Source organism: Salmo salar, chromosome 10 (assembly GCF_965601325.2).
Source record: "Salmo salar chromosome 10, fSalSal1, whole genome shotgun sequence".
Classification (NCBI taxonomy): Eukaryota; Metazoa; Chordata; class Actinopteri; order Salmoniformes; family Salmonidae; genus Salmo; species Salmo salar.
The window spans coordinates 30,402,101-30,417,786 of NC_138300.1; the positions used below are offsets into that span (position 1 = coordinate 30,402,101).

General features: G+C 42.1%; 2 protein-coding genes across 3 annotated transcripts; both read right to left on the bottom strand.

Moving 5' to 3' along the window:
* Window positions 1-603: 603 nt before the first annotated feature.
* LOC106613942 (piggyBac transposable element-derived protein 2) lies at window positions 604-5,631 on the bottom strand. 2 transcript variants are annotated; one of them, XM_045687607.2, is made up of 7 exons: window positions 4,917-5,631; window positions 4,228-4,372; window positions 3,668-3,747; window positions 3,330-3,548; window positions 2,998-3,228; window positions 2,595-2,834; window positions 604-2,336 (listed from the first exon to the last, which is right to left on the bottom strand). In XM_045687607.2, the coding sequence occupies exons 2-7, from the start codon at window positions 4,361-4,363 to the stop codon at window positions 966-968; spliced, it is 2,277 nt and encodes a 758-aa protein (XP_045543563.2). In that variant the 5' UTR covers window positions 4,364-4,372; window positions 4,917-5,631; the 3' UTR covers window positions 604-965. The 2 variants fall into 2 exon arrangements, with proteins under 2 accessions (XP_045543563.2, XP_014072262.3); XM_014216787.3 differs by having other exon boundaries at window positions 604-2,834.
* A 125-nt stretch (window positions 5,632-5,756) lies between these two features.
* Window positions 5,757-6,801, bottom strand: LOC106613943 (dolichyl-diphosphooligosaccharide--protein glycosyltransferase subunit DAD1). The gene is made up of 3 exons (XM_014216789.3): window positions 6,424-6,801; window positions 6,110-6,269; window positions 5,757-6,006 (listed from the first exon to the last, which is right to left on the bottom strand). The coding sequence occupies exons 1-2, from the start codon at window positions 6,632-6,634 to the stop codon at window positions 6,139-6,141; spliced, it is 342 nt and encodes a 113-aa protein (XP_014072264.1). The 5' UTR covers window positions 6,635-6,801; the 3' UTR covers window positions 5,757-6,006; window positions 6,110-6,138.
* Between the last annotated feature and the right edge of the window lie 8,885 nt (window positions 6,802-15,686).

The window sequence follows — 15,686 nt, forward strand, 5'->3', positions numbered from 1 at the left end:
ATCCACCTGACAGGTGTGTCATATCAATAATCTGATTAAACAGCATGATCGGGGCGGCAGGTAGCCTAGTGGTTAAAGCCAGTAACCGAAAGGTTGCTGGATCGAATCCCCGAGCTGACAAGGTAAAAATCTGTCGTTCTGCCCCGGAACAAGGCAGTTAACACACTGTTCCCCAGTAGGCAGTCATTGTAAGTAAGAATTTGTTCTTAACTGACTTGTCATTTTACTGCTCTAATTAGATGGTGACCAGTTTATAATAGCAATAAGGCACCTCAGGAGTTTGTGGTATATGGCCAATATAACAAGGCTAAGGGCTGTATGCAGGCATTCCGTGTTGCTTTGTGCCTAAGAACAACCCATAGCCTTGGTATATTGGCCATATAGCACACCACCTCGGGCCTTATTGCTTAACTGACTTGCCTAGTATAGATTAGGGTCTAATTTATTTAGTTCAACTGACTGATTTTGTTGTATGAACTGTAACTCAGTAAAATCGTTAAAATTGTTGTATATTGCGTTTTATATTTTTGTTCAGTATAGGTAGGGTGCAGAATAGTAAAAAAAACTAGTGGAAAAAGAAACTTCTGAACAAAGAGGCAAAAGTGAGAAACAAGTAGCGCATTTTTATTTGTGCAACACAAATTATAATTCAGTAAACCTTAGTAAATGTACATGTCATTATGAAACAATAATACAAAAACATGTTCAAGTTAAGTAAAACGTAAATAAAAAAGTAACCTTTACTTCATGGTAGTCCAAATTATACAAAATTATAGGCATCACAGTAACAGCAAAAATGGCCACAATTAACAGCATCAATGTTGAAACAGTGAGAACAATTAGGTTGTCCATCAACTTCATGGAAACTTCCATATAATAGGAATACAACAAAAACGAATGTTTTCGAATAAATATTTTTTTATGTAACAAAAATCCAACATAATATTATTGTGCTTTGATAATGATCACTTCTGGTGATAACACACAAAGCACTGCTGCTTGTTGTTCAGACACAAAAACAACTTTCCATCACCACACTTGGAACACTTCCACCTCGAGACGCCCTTGACGCACAGGTTGCACCTTCCTCTCTGTTCCCCAAAGATAGGCCAGTGTCCAAGGCAGTCATAACGGACATCTGTTGTAGGCTGTAAGGCTCTGGGATTGTGCAGCCGCTTTGGAGTTTTTTGTGGATTTGGAGGAACTGATGGTTGGCCAACCCTGGCTGGGAGTTTGTTGACTACTTTTAGAGTCCCTGCCACAGACAAACGAAACCTTTTTAGGTGCACAGGTTTTTCCTTGAGAAGGTTACAGTCCCGCTTGTACATCAGCCAACCATTGGCAATGCACAGATCAAGGATGTATCCAAACAGAGGTAGGTACCACCGGCGTGCCTTCATAGGTGTCTTGTACAGACGCACCAGCATATCAGACAGATCGATGCCCTCCTTTGCTTGAATGTAAGCCGACATGACTGATGGGCATGTGATATCAATCTTTTGATGGGTCTCCCGACAGAACCGCCTAACATACCCTAGAGGTTCAATTCCACATGCATTGCTTAGTATTGAGACACTCTTTTTGTCCAACCACCTGACAGCAATCACCCCCTCTTGAGAACAGTAGTCATATGCTCCACGCCCTAGCTTTGCAAGATCCTTGTCATCCATTGCAGTTGCTCCACCTGTGCAGTTTGCTCTCACAGTGCCAATACACCTCACACCCAGTCTGGCCTGCAGGGACTTGACCAGGTCAAGACTGATGAGGTAGTTGTCACAGAAAACAACTGTAGCCTCTGGCTCTGCAATAGATGTACAGAGGGTGGTGACAACCTTGGTACCCAGCAGAGGATTCTGTTCATCTTCATCTAGCCCACTGTTGAGAAATGTTGTATCCCCTTGGTACAGTAGCAGGTCATGGATAATACCTTTAGAACTGCCCCGACAGAATAACCTAAAACCAAATTTGTCATGCTGATTAGATTTGTAATGATGAAGATTTCCTGCTTTGGTGCCTTTGTAAGCTACCATGACTTCAGCTATGCTTTGCCTGTTGGTTGGCTGTATGAGGAGACACTGTTGACGCAGCATGTTAAAAAGAGGTCGGATCTTGTAGAAGCGGTCAGGACTGTGATTATTTTGCATGTTGTCATTGAAGTGAAGAAAGCTGCGGAGTGACTGGAACCTTCTCACAGACATGGCATCAGCCACAGGTGGGAAGCGAGAGTCAGAATGCCAGTAGTCTACAAAGGTTGGAAATTCAAAAACACCCATGTAGAGAAGCATAGACAAGAAATCCTCAATCTCTCCAGAGTTTGTGTTGATTGCGGATCCAGTCTGTTGAACAGAGTAAAGGTTGGTCTGCTCAGCAATGTGTGCAATCATCTGATCAGTGAAAAACATCTTGAAATATTGATAGGGGGATTGAACACACTGTGGTGCCACAAACACTGGATCTGGAACTTGGAAGGAATCTATGTCAGCCTTCTTCCAAAGCGGATGTCTTGGCTGTGTTTTGAAGGAACCAGAATTACATGGGCTTACAACTGTGTCGAGATTGTGGTTATGTGTGTCTGTAGGAACCAATATAATTACATTTCTGCTTTTTCTCTTCTTTCTCTTGGGAGACTCTGCGGTTTTAGGGTATGGGGAAGCATCTCCTGTTGTAAGCTTAGAAGGGGACTCGTCCTCCAGATCTCCTGGTTTTGGAATATACTCTAGGTCATCATCCTCTGAGTCACTTAGGTCTTCCACCTCTGACTCCAGGGGGTCCTGTGGTAGAATGGCCACAGCAGCTCTTGGCCTCTTTCTACTGAGGGTTTTTGTGTCCATGTGCTATCAGAGAAAAAAAATGACATTTTCCATAACATCCATAAAATATCATTTGGAGGCCCATTGACAAAGGCAGAACTAAAGAGATAATGCACACAAACCTAACCTTACAAAACATCTCAAAGTGTGTCTATTTCACTCAGTCTTATTAAATGTTTGAACTCACCCGCACATTATCACTGTCCATCTCACTGTCCTCTGTATCTGAACATGATGATGATGATGGTGATGTTTCCAACAGCTCCCAAGGCACTGACACTTTCACAACATCCTCATCTTCTGACTTCAACCAGTCTTCATTCTCTTCGTCCTTCACTGTAATTGAGGCAACTTCATCTACTGGCAAAAGGGAGCATTCTTCAGACTCCTCTTTGACTGGGACTAGAGAAGGCAGCACCTGACACGGATAAAACATAATTCATTCAGTATTATTTTATTTCTAACAATAACTCTGTGCCTTGTAACAAGGCTTGCACAGTTAAGGATATAGCTACTTACCTTTACTTTGAGATACTTCATGCGTTTATGTACACGCTCTTGTTCTGTGACTCCATGGATGTCTGAAACTGTATCAAAGGAGGGATCTTGTTCAATTGGGTCCTCCTTTAGACAAACCTGGGACATTTCAACTCCTAATGAAACTGCTGACCCTTGGCACTGCTGAATCTCACATTCTTCAGCCTCCTCTTTGACCTGCCTCCAATGCAGTGAGTGATCCTAGAATAGACCATGGTTGGTGTTAGGGAAATAAACTATTTGACTATTAAACTATTCTACTATTGTAGAATTAATTGCTTCTCATTTTGAAGAATGGATAAAAATGTGGGTTAACCTACAAAAAGCTCTTCTGGCTGACCACTGCTTTCATATCTCCCATATTGATCCATCTTCAGCAGATGATGATCAAACTCATGCCCTGTCAATAATAATAATACATGTTATTGCACCTTTCAAGATCCAAGGACACATACAGAGTAAGGAATAGAATAAAACAGCAAATATAAACAGGACATTACTAAGAGCAAAAGTAAATTCCCCAAAATGTGTGACCAAGTTATCCAAAAACATAAATATCTGCTCTGAAATAAGATTAAAAGATGTCTGCTGAAAGAATGGGGTGTCAGCTTTGTGATATATGACAACTTAGTTATACAAAAAAAGTATCTGGTTATTAAAGTACAGTAAGTGAAGTGGATTAACACCAGGTAACATATTTATGGTAACGGAATGAAATGTAGGGTCCCTGCTCTGTTCTAGACACAGAAATGAATTATGGATTTGAATGTCATTCTCTTTGTGATGTAGCATAAATAGGTACACAAAGTTATAAATAATTTGTATGGAAATATACATTGAAAGGGTAATTGATCAAAATCACAAAACACTAGAAACATACATTTTCCTTGGCTTTTAGCCTTTGCTTTTCTCAAACTGTGCCTCCTCCTGTCTTTTTCTTTGACCTCCTCATAACTCCCCTTCTCCTTTAGTCTTTGCCTGTATCTTCTTTGCTTTTCAGCATTTGTCAGTGGCATGGTGACAATCTGTGAATAATACATTTGAGTGGAATGACTGACAGACAATTGAATTAATCGTTATTACAAGATTACTACTATCATGATGTTTAAAATTCACTGATTTCCTTAGAGATCTACATTTGAGAACGTGTGTGTATCCCTCTTCCCCTAGAGTTTGTGTAGCAAAACGCTTTCAAGTGGATGTGGATTCGAACAGTCTAAAGTCTGGATAGATCCACAAAGATATCCAGCTGCATTAGATTATGAAGGAACAGAGGCACGCACACTCTTGGCTTTCATTTGACATCTACTTTGATGCTCTTATGAACTTCACACGTTCGTCTTCATGGCTCCTTATACCCAGAGTTTCCAAATGTACTCTTTATTAAAGCTACCGGTATGTGAAAATGCCCAAGCTAACTACAATAGCTAGCAAGTTGGCTGCCGCTAGCTTTTCTAGATAATTAGTTCTAACTAGCATGTTGCTTGAATAGCTAGCTACACACCAACTTGTCAGCAATATTATAACGATCATAGTTTATGTAAATATATGTGTAGAAAATATCTTTACCAGTTACATGGATGCTTTCAGAAGTATCAAAACGGTATAGAAACCTTTCTCGAAGTATATGGGGGTCGGGGAATATTATTGTAGTTGCACATACGGAATCACGAAAAGACCAAAATACTAGCTACAAAGTCTGAAATATGTTTTATTTCCCTTTAAAATGTATTTTACTTCATTCTGCTGGGCATATACGAAAGTGAATCCTACTGCCCTACAGTTGCGTCAGATAACGAAAAAGGTCTGTCTTGATTAATGCCACGTTCAAAGCAACTAGGAACTCGGAAACCTTTATTATTCGTGTTTTACGGTTGCCTTTTCTTTAAATTGTTTCATCATAGTTAGTGATACACTCAGTCGTACGAGACAGAACTTACTTACCAAGCTCACGCTCTCGCAAGACTTATTGAAAAGGTCGTGTGGAGAGCTGTCCTTTTTCTTTAGCTTATTTCTGCATCATTCGTGGGGGACAACATGTTTACTGTTGCCTTATTTTGAACTAGATCAATGTACCAAGATGAACAGACTTGGCCAAGTTTTGATTGTTAGCAATTAATAAAGGTGTAATCATTACATTAGTTATGAAAAATAGAAAGATTTGGAGGGTGTCAGAGAAAAAAATAATCTGGGAATTTAGCATGTTTTTTTTTAAATATTTGAATACTGCTGCCTATAACTAGCTAATCATTAGTTCATACACATGTAGTATGAAACAGCCCTACAGTTCAAGTAGCTTTAGAATAAGTCCGATTGGGGAGTTGTCTCCAGTCCTAGTTATTGAATGGTCTGCTCAGAAAATCATTATCAATAATGGCAAAGAGATATTCCATTAAAATCACAACTAAGTCTCTTCAACAATTATTTTTATTTTATTTCAACAATCTCAAGTGGATTGCAACAATCATACAAATAGTACAAAATAATTATTTGAGAAACTGACAGTTGAGTGACAGAAATGTGTAGAAGATGTGGGTATTATTAGTCATTATCGATCGGCCCATGCACTTACAGTTAGGGTAAATTAGGGTGGCAAAATCTTATTGTATGAATGTTGTCTTGAGGTGACAGGTGCATTTTGTTCAAGTCTGTTGTTAATCTGTGAAATGAAATAAACAAGAATCGTGTCAGTAACATGCAGATTCATAACACTGGATAACAATTACTGTGAGGATGTTGTACTTTGTGCATACTGTTCACACCTGGTCTGAGGGTTCAAATCATTAGTTTCTCAACCAATAAAATTAATGACCACGAGGTGCAGGACAGTGTGGGCTAATAAGAAATCGGCAAAGGCCCTCTCCTGGGATATGGACAGGAAGTCTCCTTTGTTATCTGGATTGATCTGGATACGCAGGCAGACTGTAGGCAGGCCAGAAAAATGGGGTGGATTGATCAGAAACCATTTCACAATAATGGTGGCTGCCATTGGTTAGCGTCACGCTTCACTTATGTACAATACAGCTGAATATCACAAGATCATGCAAATACATTTACAGTTGAGTGTTTAAATTACCTCCCAGGATGAAGGCTCCAACACAAGATATGAACCCGGCCAGAAAGCTGTTGAAAGGGAAGGTGCCAACCAGCAAGCAGTACAGAAACTGCAATGCACCAGTTAACAAGATGTAGAAAAGGTAGGCGTCGACCACTTTCAATTTATTCGATGTTTTGGTCCTGTATTCCTCCAAGAATCGAGAAATAACTGAAATTACCGAGTTGGACATGTTTTCTTATGAACAAAAATCGCCAAAACATGCAAAGAGAATCAAGATTTAAGTCGCTTCCGTCAGGCGCCGCACAAAAATGACGTGTCACTGAAACTGGAGTGTATTTATTACGCCGATTCTACTGCCAAACGTTTCGTCTATTGCAAAACTGCGAACGGAAAAAGGTTAGTGTTATACGGAATCCTTGGGACGTCCTAAACCCTAACCAGAGATATAACAGATAGGAATTTAATTGGACAATGCATGGAAAAACAGGCTCATAAGCAAGCATTTCATTTCTACACTGGTTGTATTCAGCACGTGACAAATAAATAAAATCAAAGTATTTGTCACATGCGCCGAATAAAACAGCGAAATGCATACTTACAGGCTCTAACCAATAGTGCGGGGAAAAAGGTTTTTGTGTGTGTGTGTGTGTGTGTGTGTGTGGGTAAGTAAGGAAATAAAACAACAGTAAAAAGACCCAAAAAGAAAATGACAGTAGCAAGGCCATATACAGACACCGGTTAGTCAGGCTTATTGAGGTAGTATGTACATGTGGGTATGGTTAAAGTGACTATGCATATATGATGAACAGAGAGTAGCAGTAGTGTAAAAAGAGGTGTTGGCGGGTGGTGTGACACAATGCAGATAGCCCGGTTAGCCAATGTGCGGGAACACTGGTTGGTCCGGACAATTGAGGTAGTAAGTACATGAATGTATAGTTAAAGTGACTATGCAAATAAGATAAGAGGGGAGTGGGGGGGCACACAATGCAAATAGTCCGGGTAACCATTTGGTTACCTGTTCAGGAGTCTTATGGCTTGGGGGTAAAAACTGTTGAGAAGCCTTTTTTGTCCTAGACTTGGCACTCCGGTACCGCTTGCCAAGCGGTAGTAGAGAGAACAGTCTATGACTGGGGTGGCTGGGGTCTTTGACAATTTTCAGGGCCTTCCTCTGACACCGCCTGGTGTAGAGGTCCTGGATGGCAGGCAGCTTTGCCCCAGTGATGTACTGGGCCGTACGCACTACCCTCTGAAGTGCCTTGCGCCCGAGCAATTGCTGTACCAGGCAGTGATGCAACCGGTCAGGATGCTCTCGATGTTGCAGCTGTAGAACCTTTTGAGGATCTCAGGACCCATGCCAAATCTTTTTAGTTTCCTGAGGGGGAATAGGCTTTGTCGTGCCCTCTTCACGACTATCTTGGTGTGTTTGGACCATTCTAATTTGTTGTTGATGTGGACACCAAGGAATTTGAAGCTCTCAACCTGTTCCACTACAGGCCCGTCGATGAGAATGGGGACTTGCTCGTGCTCCTTTTCCTGTAGTCCACAATCATCTCCTTAGTCTTGGTTACGTTGAGGCATAGGTTGTTATTCTGGCACCACCCGGACAGGTCTCTGACCTCCTCCCTGTAGGCTGTCTTGTCGTTGTCGGTGATCAGGCCTACCACTGTTGTGTCGTCAGCAAACTTAATGATGGTGTTGGAGTCGTGCCTGGCTATGCAGTCGTGGGTGAACAGGGAGTACAGAAGGGGACTGAGCACGCACCCCTGAGGAGCTCCAGTGTTGAGGATCAGCGTGGCAGATGTGTTGCTACCTACCCCCACCACCTGGGGGCGGCCCGTCAGGAAGTCCAGGATCCAGTTGCAGAGGGAGGTGTTAAGTCCCAGGTCCTTAGCTTAGTGATGCGCCTTGAGGGTACTATGGTGTTGAACGCTGAGCTGTAGTCAATGAATAGCATTCTCACATAGGTGTTCCTTCTGTCCAGGTGGGAAAGGGCAGTGTGGAGTGCAATAGAGATTTCATCATCTGTGGATCTGTTTGGGCGGTATGCCAATTGGGGTGGGTCTAGGGTTTCTGGGATAATGGTGTTGATGTGAGCCATTACCAGCCTTTCAAAGCACTTCATGGCTACGGACGTGAGTGCTATGGGTCTGTAGTCATTTAGGCAGGTTGCCTTTGTGTTCTTGGGCACAGGGAGTATGGTGGTCTGCTTGAAACATGTTGGTATTACAGACTCAATCAGGGACATGTTGAAAATGTCAGTGAAGACACCTGCCAGTTGGTCAGCACATGCCCGGAGCACACGTCCTGGTAATCCATCTGGCCCCGCAGCCTTGAGAATGTTGACCTGTTTAAAGGTCTTACTCACGTCGGCTACGGAGAGCATGATCACACAGTCGTCCGGAACAGCTGACGCTCTCATGCATGCCTCAGTGTTGCATGCCTCAGTGTTGCATGCCTCAGTGTTGCATGTCTCAGTGTTGCATGTCTCAGTGTTGCATGCCTCAGTGTTGCATGCCTCAGTGTTGCATGCCTCGAAGGGAGCATAGAAGGGATTTAGCTTGTCTGGTAGGCTCGTGTCACTGGGCAGCTCGCGGCTGTGCTTCCCTTTGTAGTCTGTAATAGTTTGCAAGCTCTGCCACATCCAACGAGTGTCGGAGCCGGTGTAGTATGATTCAATCTTAGCCCTGTATTGACGCTTTGCCTGTTTGATGGTTCGTCGCAGGGCATAGCGGGATTTCTTGTAAGCTTCCGGGTTAGAGTCCCGCACCTTGAAAGCGGCAGCTCTACCCTTTAGCTCAGTGCAAATGTTGCCTGTAATCCATGGCTTCTGGTTGGGGTATGTATGCACAGTCACTGTGGGGATGACGTCCTCAATGCACTTATTGATAAAGCCAGTGACTGAAGTGGTGTATTCCTCAATGTCATCGGAAGAATCCCGGAACATGTTCCAGTCTGTGATAGCAAAACAGTCCTGTAGTTTAGCATCTGCTTCATCTGACCATTTTCTTTATAGACTGAGTCACTTGTGCTTCCTGCTTTAAGTTTTGCTTGTAAGCAGGAATCAGGAGGATAGAGTTGTGGTCGGATTTACCAAATGGAGGGCGAGGGAGAGCTTTGTACGCGTCTCTGTGTGTGGAGTACAGGTGATCTAGAATTTTTTTCCCTCTGGTTGCACATTTAACATGTTGATGGAGATTTGGTAGAACTGATTTAAGTTTCCCTGCATTAAAGTCTCCGGCCACTAGGAGCACCGCCTCTGGGTGAGTGGTTTCCTGTTTGCTTATTTCCTTATACAGCTGGCTGAGTGCGGTCTTAGTGCCGGCATCTGTCTGTGGTGGTAAATAAACAGCCACGAAAAGTATAGCTGAGAACTCTGGGCAAGTAGTGTGGCCTGCAATTTATCACAATATACTCTACTTCAGGCGAGCAAAATCTAGAGACTTCCTTAGATTCCGTGCTCCAGCTGTTGTTTACAAATATGCACAGACCTCCTCGTCTTACCGGAGTGAGCTGTTCTATCCTGCCCTGTGCAGCGTGTATCCCGCTAGCTGAATATCCATGTTGTCATTCAGCCACGATTCCGTGAAACATAGGATATTACAGTTTTTGATGTCCCGTTGGTAGGATATTCGTGATCGTACCTCGTCTAGTTTATTGTCCAACAACTTGTTTTGACATATAAAACCCCACCCAGCAGACTGTCACTGTCGACCAATCGCGTTTGCTGTCATGCCGCTTTATACAATGGGTGGGTCTAATCCTGAATGCTGATTGGTTAACTGCATTCCAGCCTGTGTCTATTTAAGCAATAAGGCCCGAGGTGGTGTGCTATATGGCCAATATTCCAAGGCTATGGGCTGTTCTTAGGCACAAAGCAACACGGAATGCCTGGATACAGCCCTTAGCCTTGTTATATTGGCCATATACCACAAACTCCTGAGGTGCCTTATTGCTATTATAAACTGGTCACCATCTAATTAGAGCAGTTTTGTCATACCTGTGGTATACGGTCTGATATACCATGGCTGTCAGCAAATCAGCATTCAGGGCTCAAACCACCCAGTTTATAATCCACAAATGACCACTGGCTAAATATATTACTTTAAAATGCCTATTTACTCTGTTCCATCTGACTGTGCAATCCACTGTCTCATCAACCCAGCCAGGCAATTAATAAACTTGATATCCACTATAAAAAGCATCTAGGCATTATCTCACATTTCTTTTACACTAACATGTAGTTTTCAACAGCGCAGATTTGTATCAACCATGCTGTCTGTCTCTCCGACATTTTCAACATTGTTTATTCAAATTCGATCTCCAGCCGTCCCATAGTACTGAACATATTAGGAGACTGGGCGAGACACAGGCAGTATTTCTCATCCAGTCAAAATCATGAATCAACGGGCATAATTTTTATGGATATATACAGAGAGGTCAAATGACGACTTTTAAGTTAGCCGTAGTTGACTAGCTAGCAAGCAAGGGATAAGAACGTTGCCAGCCAGTATGGCAATGGAACATTTAGAACGAATGACTGGGTCGCGTCCATAGATACAGAACAAAAAGACTGAAAGACTGGGTCGCGTCTCTGGGAACCGAACCGATAGAACTAACGACCAGCAGCTTGTATCTTGTGGAAGGATGAAATGGTATGAATAAATTCATCAAATAACTTTTAATGAAAATATGGCAATCATTATTTGAATATGTTGGTAATCCGTTGTATAAAAGTGATAATGCCCTCGAAGCCGATGTTTGGAGGATGTATTAAAATATTATTTATTTTTTACAACTGAGCGACAGGTGATTTTTGAGACTGGTCTCTAACGTTTTACTGATGCTTGATGTCCAAATGATTCTGTAATGCGGGTTTAAAAACTATTTGGGCATGTGCATATGACGGTGTTTGGAGGATGTATTTGGACCTGTGCCAAACACTGACTTCTCTGGAATTATCACTTAATAATGCCATCCCCTTCCCAAAATAAGGGCAAAGACAGTACAGTATGAACATAAGCTAAAACTGCGACGTTGGTTAGCTAAACTCAGGCGCAGAAACAAGTAATCGGGTCTAACGGTCGTCTCGCGACGAACTGCGGCTGTGCAGGCCATCAAATCAAAGGTACTCCAAAGTTGTTATTGACGAAAAATGAAAACGTGTAAGTTTGTCACTTTCACGAGGTTGGAGTAATAATATGTTCAACTACTTAAGTCATTGGCTCGAATGTAGGTTTTGAGAAAATTAACAACTAAGGAAGATTCTTTAAATTGTGACTTCCCAAACCCCAGCCTGGTCTGTTTGGTCTCTTTCACAAGCGTTCCTGGAAGTCTCGCGATGTTGCGCCTCTAAATTTAGAAACTCTGTGGTCATGGTATGAGACGAGAAACCTGCCTATGTCCGTCGAAAGTACGTAATGTCACGAAGCAATATGATATTACAGAGAACAAGTAATTAACCCGAAAAAATGTTTTGTTATACTTCTTGTTCACGAAATGCATGCTAATGTTGGGTTTTGAGTTAGCGCCCAAATTGACTCCTTGGAGGAGAACTCTCTTGTCCTTAAATCGCCTCGAATACACCGCGCAGCCCATTGACGACGCATTGACAACGTACAAAATATGAGTTAATACGATTTATCCTACCCTACCATTTAAAATGTCAACTTCAATGTGGGTATGGACGTCCCAATAATACCAGATAGCAAAGACCAACGGAAAACGTTTTACAACGAAAACGACTTTCTATTGGACCAATTCAGGTAGGTCCGTTTCGTTCTGTTTTCTTCCGTTTAGTAGGTAAACGGTTTCCGTTGCAAGAAGTAATGAATACATACGGGAAGGGATACTGAATACACCCCTGGTATAACAACAGCATTCCCTCCCGCATGTATAATCTACTCTACATTAGTTCCATGTTACAAAACAGAGACCATCGGTCGCAATAAACTTTGATTCTACGTGTTAATGCATTTTTTAAAATACATTGACAATGTCCCTTTATGACCTCTTCTCTATTTGGAATAACGATGCAAGACGAGACTGAACCAAAGTAAGTTATTGGAAATAATTAAGAATAGTGAGCACTTTGGTTTGATAAGTTTTGCATGGAAGACAGTGAATAAGTATTTAGTAACTTGTTTTTATGCATTTTTTTTTATACATCCTAGTGGCCAGTTGATTATTGCTGTTGATAATGATGTGTGTGTGTGTGTGTGTGTGTGTGTGTGTGTGTGTATCCTCTCTGTAGGTCAGTATCTGGGTGCAGGTGGTGGTCCTCATGGCACCCACCTCTATGCCCGCTGAATAGCACAGAAATACTTACTATTCCAGTAAGGTATCAGTGAAAATACTTTTTTTATTACATTAAGTCTGGGGGGGTGGTTGATCAGTGATCTTCAGGTTGGTGCTCTAGAAGGAGCTACACCTGCACTGTGGTGAGATGGAGTGTAAAAAGACACCAATCACTCAATGTGGTAGGAGAAAACGTGTAAATAAGAAATCACAGCCAAACCCATATTGAAATCACAAAGAGTGAACTGGAAAGCTGAACCTCACACTGCCTCCATCACCTCCCTTTTTCTTTCTTTGTCTCAGATGATTGAAGGAGCAGCTCACGATGTCTATGCTGATCAGCCTGAGGAGTTCCACGGAGTTGTGCAGAGCATCTGCGACATTGTAGACTAAGAAAGTCTGTGTTTCAGTAATTTAATGATGCTGCTTCATTTTATTTATATTATACAGCCTACTGTGTGAGTTATGTGGCTTTTTAAGTTTATCTTTTCAAGAGGTTGTCTTGACATGTCATGACTGACAGTAAGATCACCATTATAGTATCTTGACTTTATCTCTAGCCACTCCAATTTGCTTACCGCCCCAATAGGTCCACAGATGACGCAATCACACTGCACACTGCCCTAACCCATCTGGAAAAGAGGAATACCTATGTAAGAATGCTGTTCATCGATTACAGCTCAGCATTTAACACCATAGTACCCTCAACTCGTCATTAAGCTCGGGACCCTGGGTCTCGACCCCGCCCTGTGCAACTGGGTCCTGGACTTTGACGGGCCGCCTCCAGGTGGTGAGGGTAGGAAACAACATCTCCATCCCGCTCAGCCCTCACCTGTACTCCCTGTTCACCCATGACCGAGTGGCCATGCACGCCTCCAACTCAGTCATCAAGTTTGCAGATGACACTACAGTGGTAGGCTTGATTACCAACAACGACAAGACGGCCTACAGGGAGGAGGTGAGGGCCCTCGGCGTGTAGTGTCAGGAAAATAACCTCACACTCAATGTCAACAAAACAAAGGAGATGATCGTGGATTTCAGGAAACAGTAGAGGGAGCACCCCCCTATCCACATCGACGGGACAGTAGTGGAGAAGGTGGAAAGTTTTAAGTTCTTCGGCGTACACATCACAGACAAACTGAAATGGTCCACCCACACAGACAGTGTGGTGAAGAAGGCACAACAGTGCATCTTCAACCGCAGGAGGCTAAAGAAATTTGTCTTGTTACCGAAAGAACACTCTCAAACTTTTACAGATGCACAATTGAGAGCATCCTGTCGGGCTGTATCACCACCTGGTACAGCAACTGCTCCACCCACAACCATAAGGCTCTCCAGAGGGTAGTGAGGTCTGCACAACGCATCACCGGGAGCAAACTACCTGCCCTCCAGGACACCTACACCACCCGATGTCGCAGGAAGGCCAAAAATATCATCAAGGACAACAACCCCCTGAGCCACTGCCTGTTCACCCCACTATCATCCAGAAGGCGAGGTCAGTACAGGTGCATCAAAGCTGGGACCGAGAGACAGAAGCTGTTTTTCAGTCTCAAGGCCATCAGACTGTTAAACAGCCATCACTAACATTGAGTGGCTGCTGCCAACATACTGACTCAAATCTCTAGCCACTTTAATAATTAAATTGGATGTAATAAATGTATCACTAGTCACTTTAAACAATGCCACTTTATTCAAATGTTTACATAGCCTACATTACTCATCCCATATGTATATACTGTACTTATTCATTCCTTTACACTTGTGTATAAAGTAGTTGTTGTGAAATTGTTAGATTACTTGTTAGATATTACTGCACAGTCAGAACTAGAAGCATTTCGTTACCCATGGTTAGCAGATGTTAATGAGAGTGTATGTGACCAATAAAATTAGATTTGATTTGAAGAGGTTGTTTTATGACTGCCAATATTGTGTTGTAATGAACTACTGAATATGAACTAGGCTAAAAAAACTGTAGAGATGTGATTTGTACACATAACATACATATACACTACCGGTCAAAAGTTTTAGAACACCTACTCATTCAAGGGTTTTTCTTTATTTTTACTATTTTCTACGTTGTAGAATAACAGTGAAGACATCAAAACTATGAAATAACACATGGAATCATGTAGTAACCAAAAAAATGTTAAACAAATCTAAATATGTTTTATATTTGAGATTCCTCAAAAACCACCCATAGCCGAGGTGACAGCTTTGCACACTCTTGGCATTCTCTCAACCAGCTTCATGATCTAGTCTTCCCTGTGGCTCAGTTGGTAGAGCATGGTGTTTGCAACGCCAGCATGGTGTGTGCAACTCCAGGGTTGTGGGTTCGATTCCCACGGGGGGCCAGTACAAAAAAAAAAAATCATGAAATGTATGCATTCACTACTGTAAGTCGCTCTGGATAAGAGCGTCTGCTAAATGACTAAAATGTAAATTAATGCATTTCAATTAACAGGTGTGCCTTAAAAGTTAATTTGTAGAATTTCTTTCCTTAATGTGTTTGAACCAATCAGTTCTGTGTATGTGTGTGTATATATATATATATATATATATATATTAGGGCATTCAGAAAGTATTCAGACTCCTTGACTTCTTCCACAGTTTGTTACTTCACAGCCTTATACTAAAATTGATGACTTTTTTTCCCCCCTCATCAATCTACACACAATACCCTATAATGACAAAGCAAAAACAGGTTTTTAGACATTTTAGCAAAGTTATAAAAAAATAAGCATTTACATGAGTATTCAGACCCTTTACTCAGTACTTTGTTGAAGCACCTTTAGCCTCGATTCTTCTTGGGTATGACGCTACAAGCTTGGCACAACTATTTGGGAAATTTCTCCCATTCTTCTCTGCAGATCCTCTCAAACTCTGTCAGGTTGGATGGGGAGTGTCGCTGCACAGCTATTTTCAGGTCTCTCCAGAGATGTTCGATCGGGTTCAAGTCTGGGCTCTGGTTCTGCCACTCAAGAACATTC

Coding starts and splice junctions, on each gene's coding strand:
- LOC106613942 (XM_014216787.3), bottom strand. CDS start 4,363: ATGCCACTGACAAATGCTGAAAAGCAAAGAAGATACAGGCAAAGACTA. Junction 3,748..4,227: donor GGCTAAAAGCCAAGGAAAAT/GTATGTTTCTAG, acceptor TATTATTGACAG/GGCATGAGTTTGATCATCAT. Junction 2,835..2,997: donor TGGACAGTGATAATGTGCGG/GTGAGTTCAAAC, acceptor TTTCTCTGATAG/CACATGGACACAAAAACCCT.
- LOC106613943 (XM_014216789.3), bottom strand. CDS start 6,634: ATGTCCAACTCGGTAATTTCAGTTATTTCTCGATTCTTGGAGGAATAC. Junction 6,270..6,423: donor TGGAGCCTTCATCCTGGGAG/GTAATTTAAACA, acceptor GCCTGCCTACAG/TCTGCCTGCGTATCCAGATC.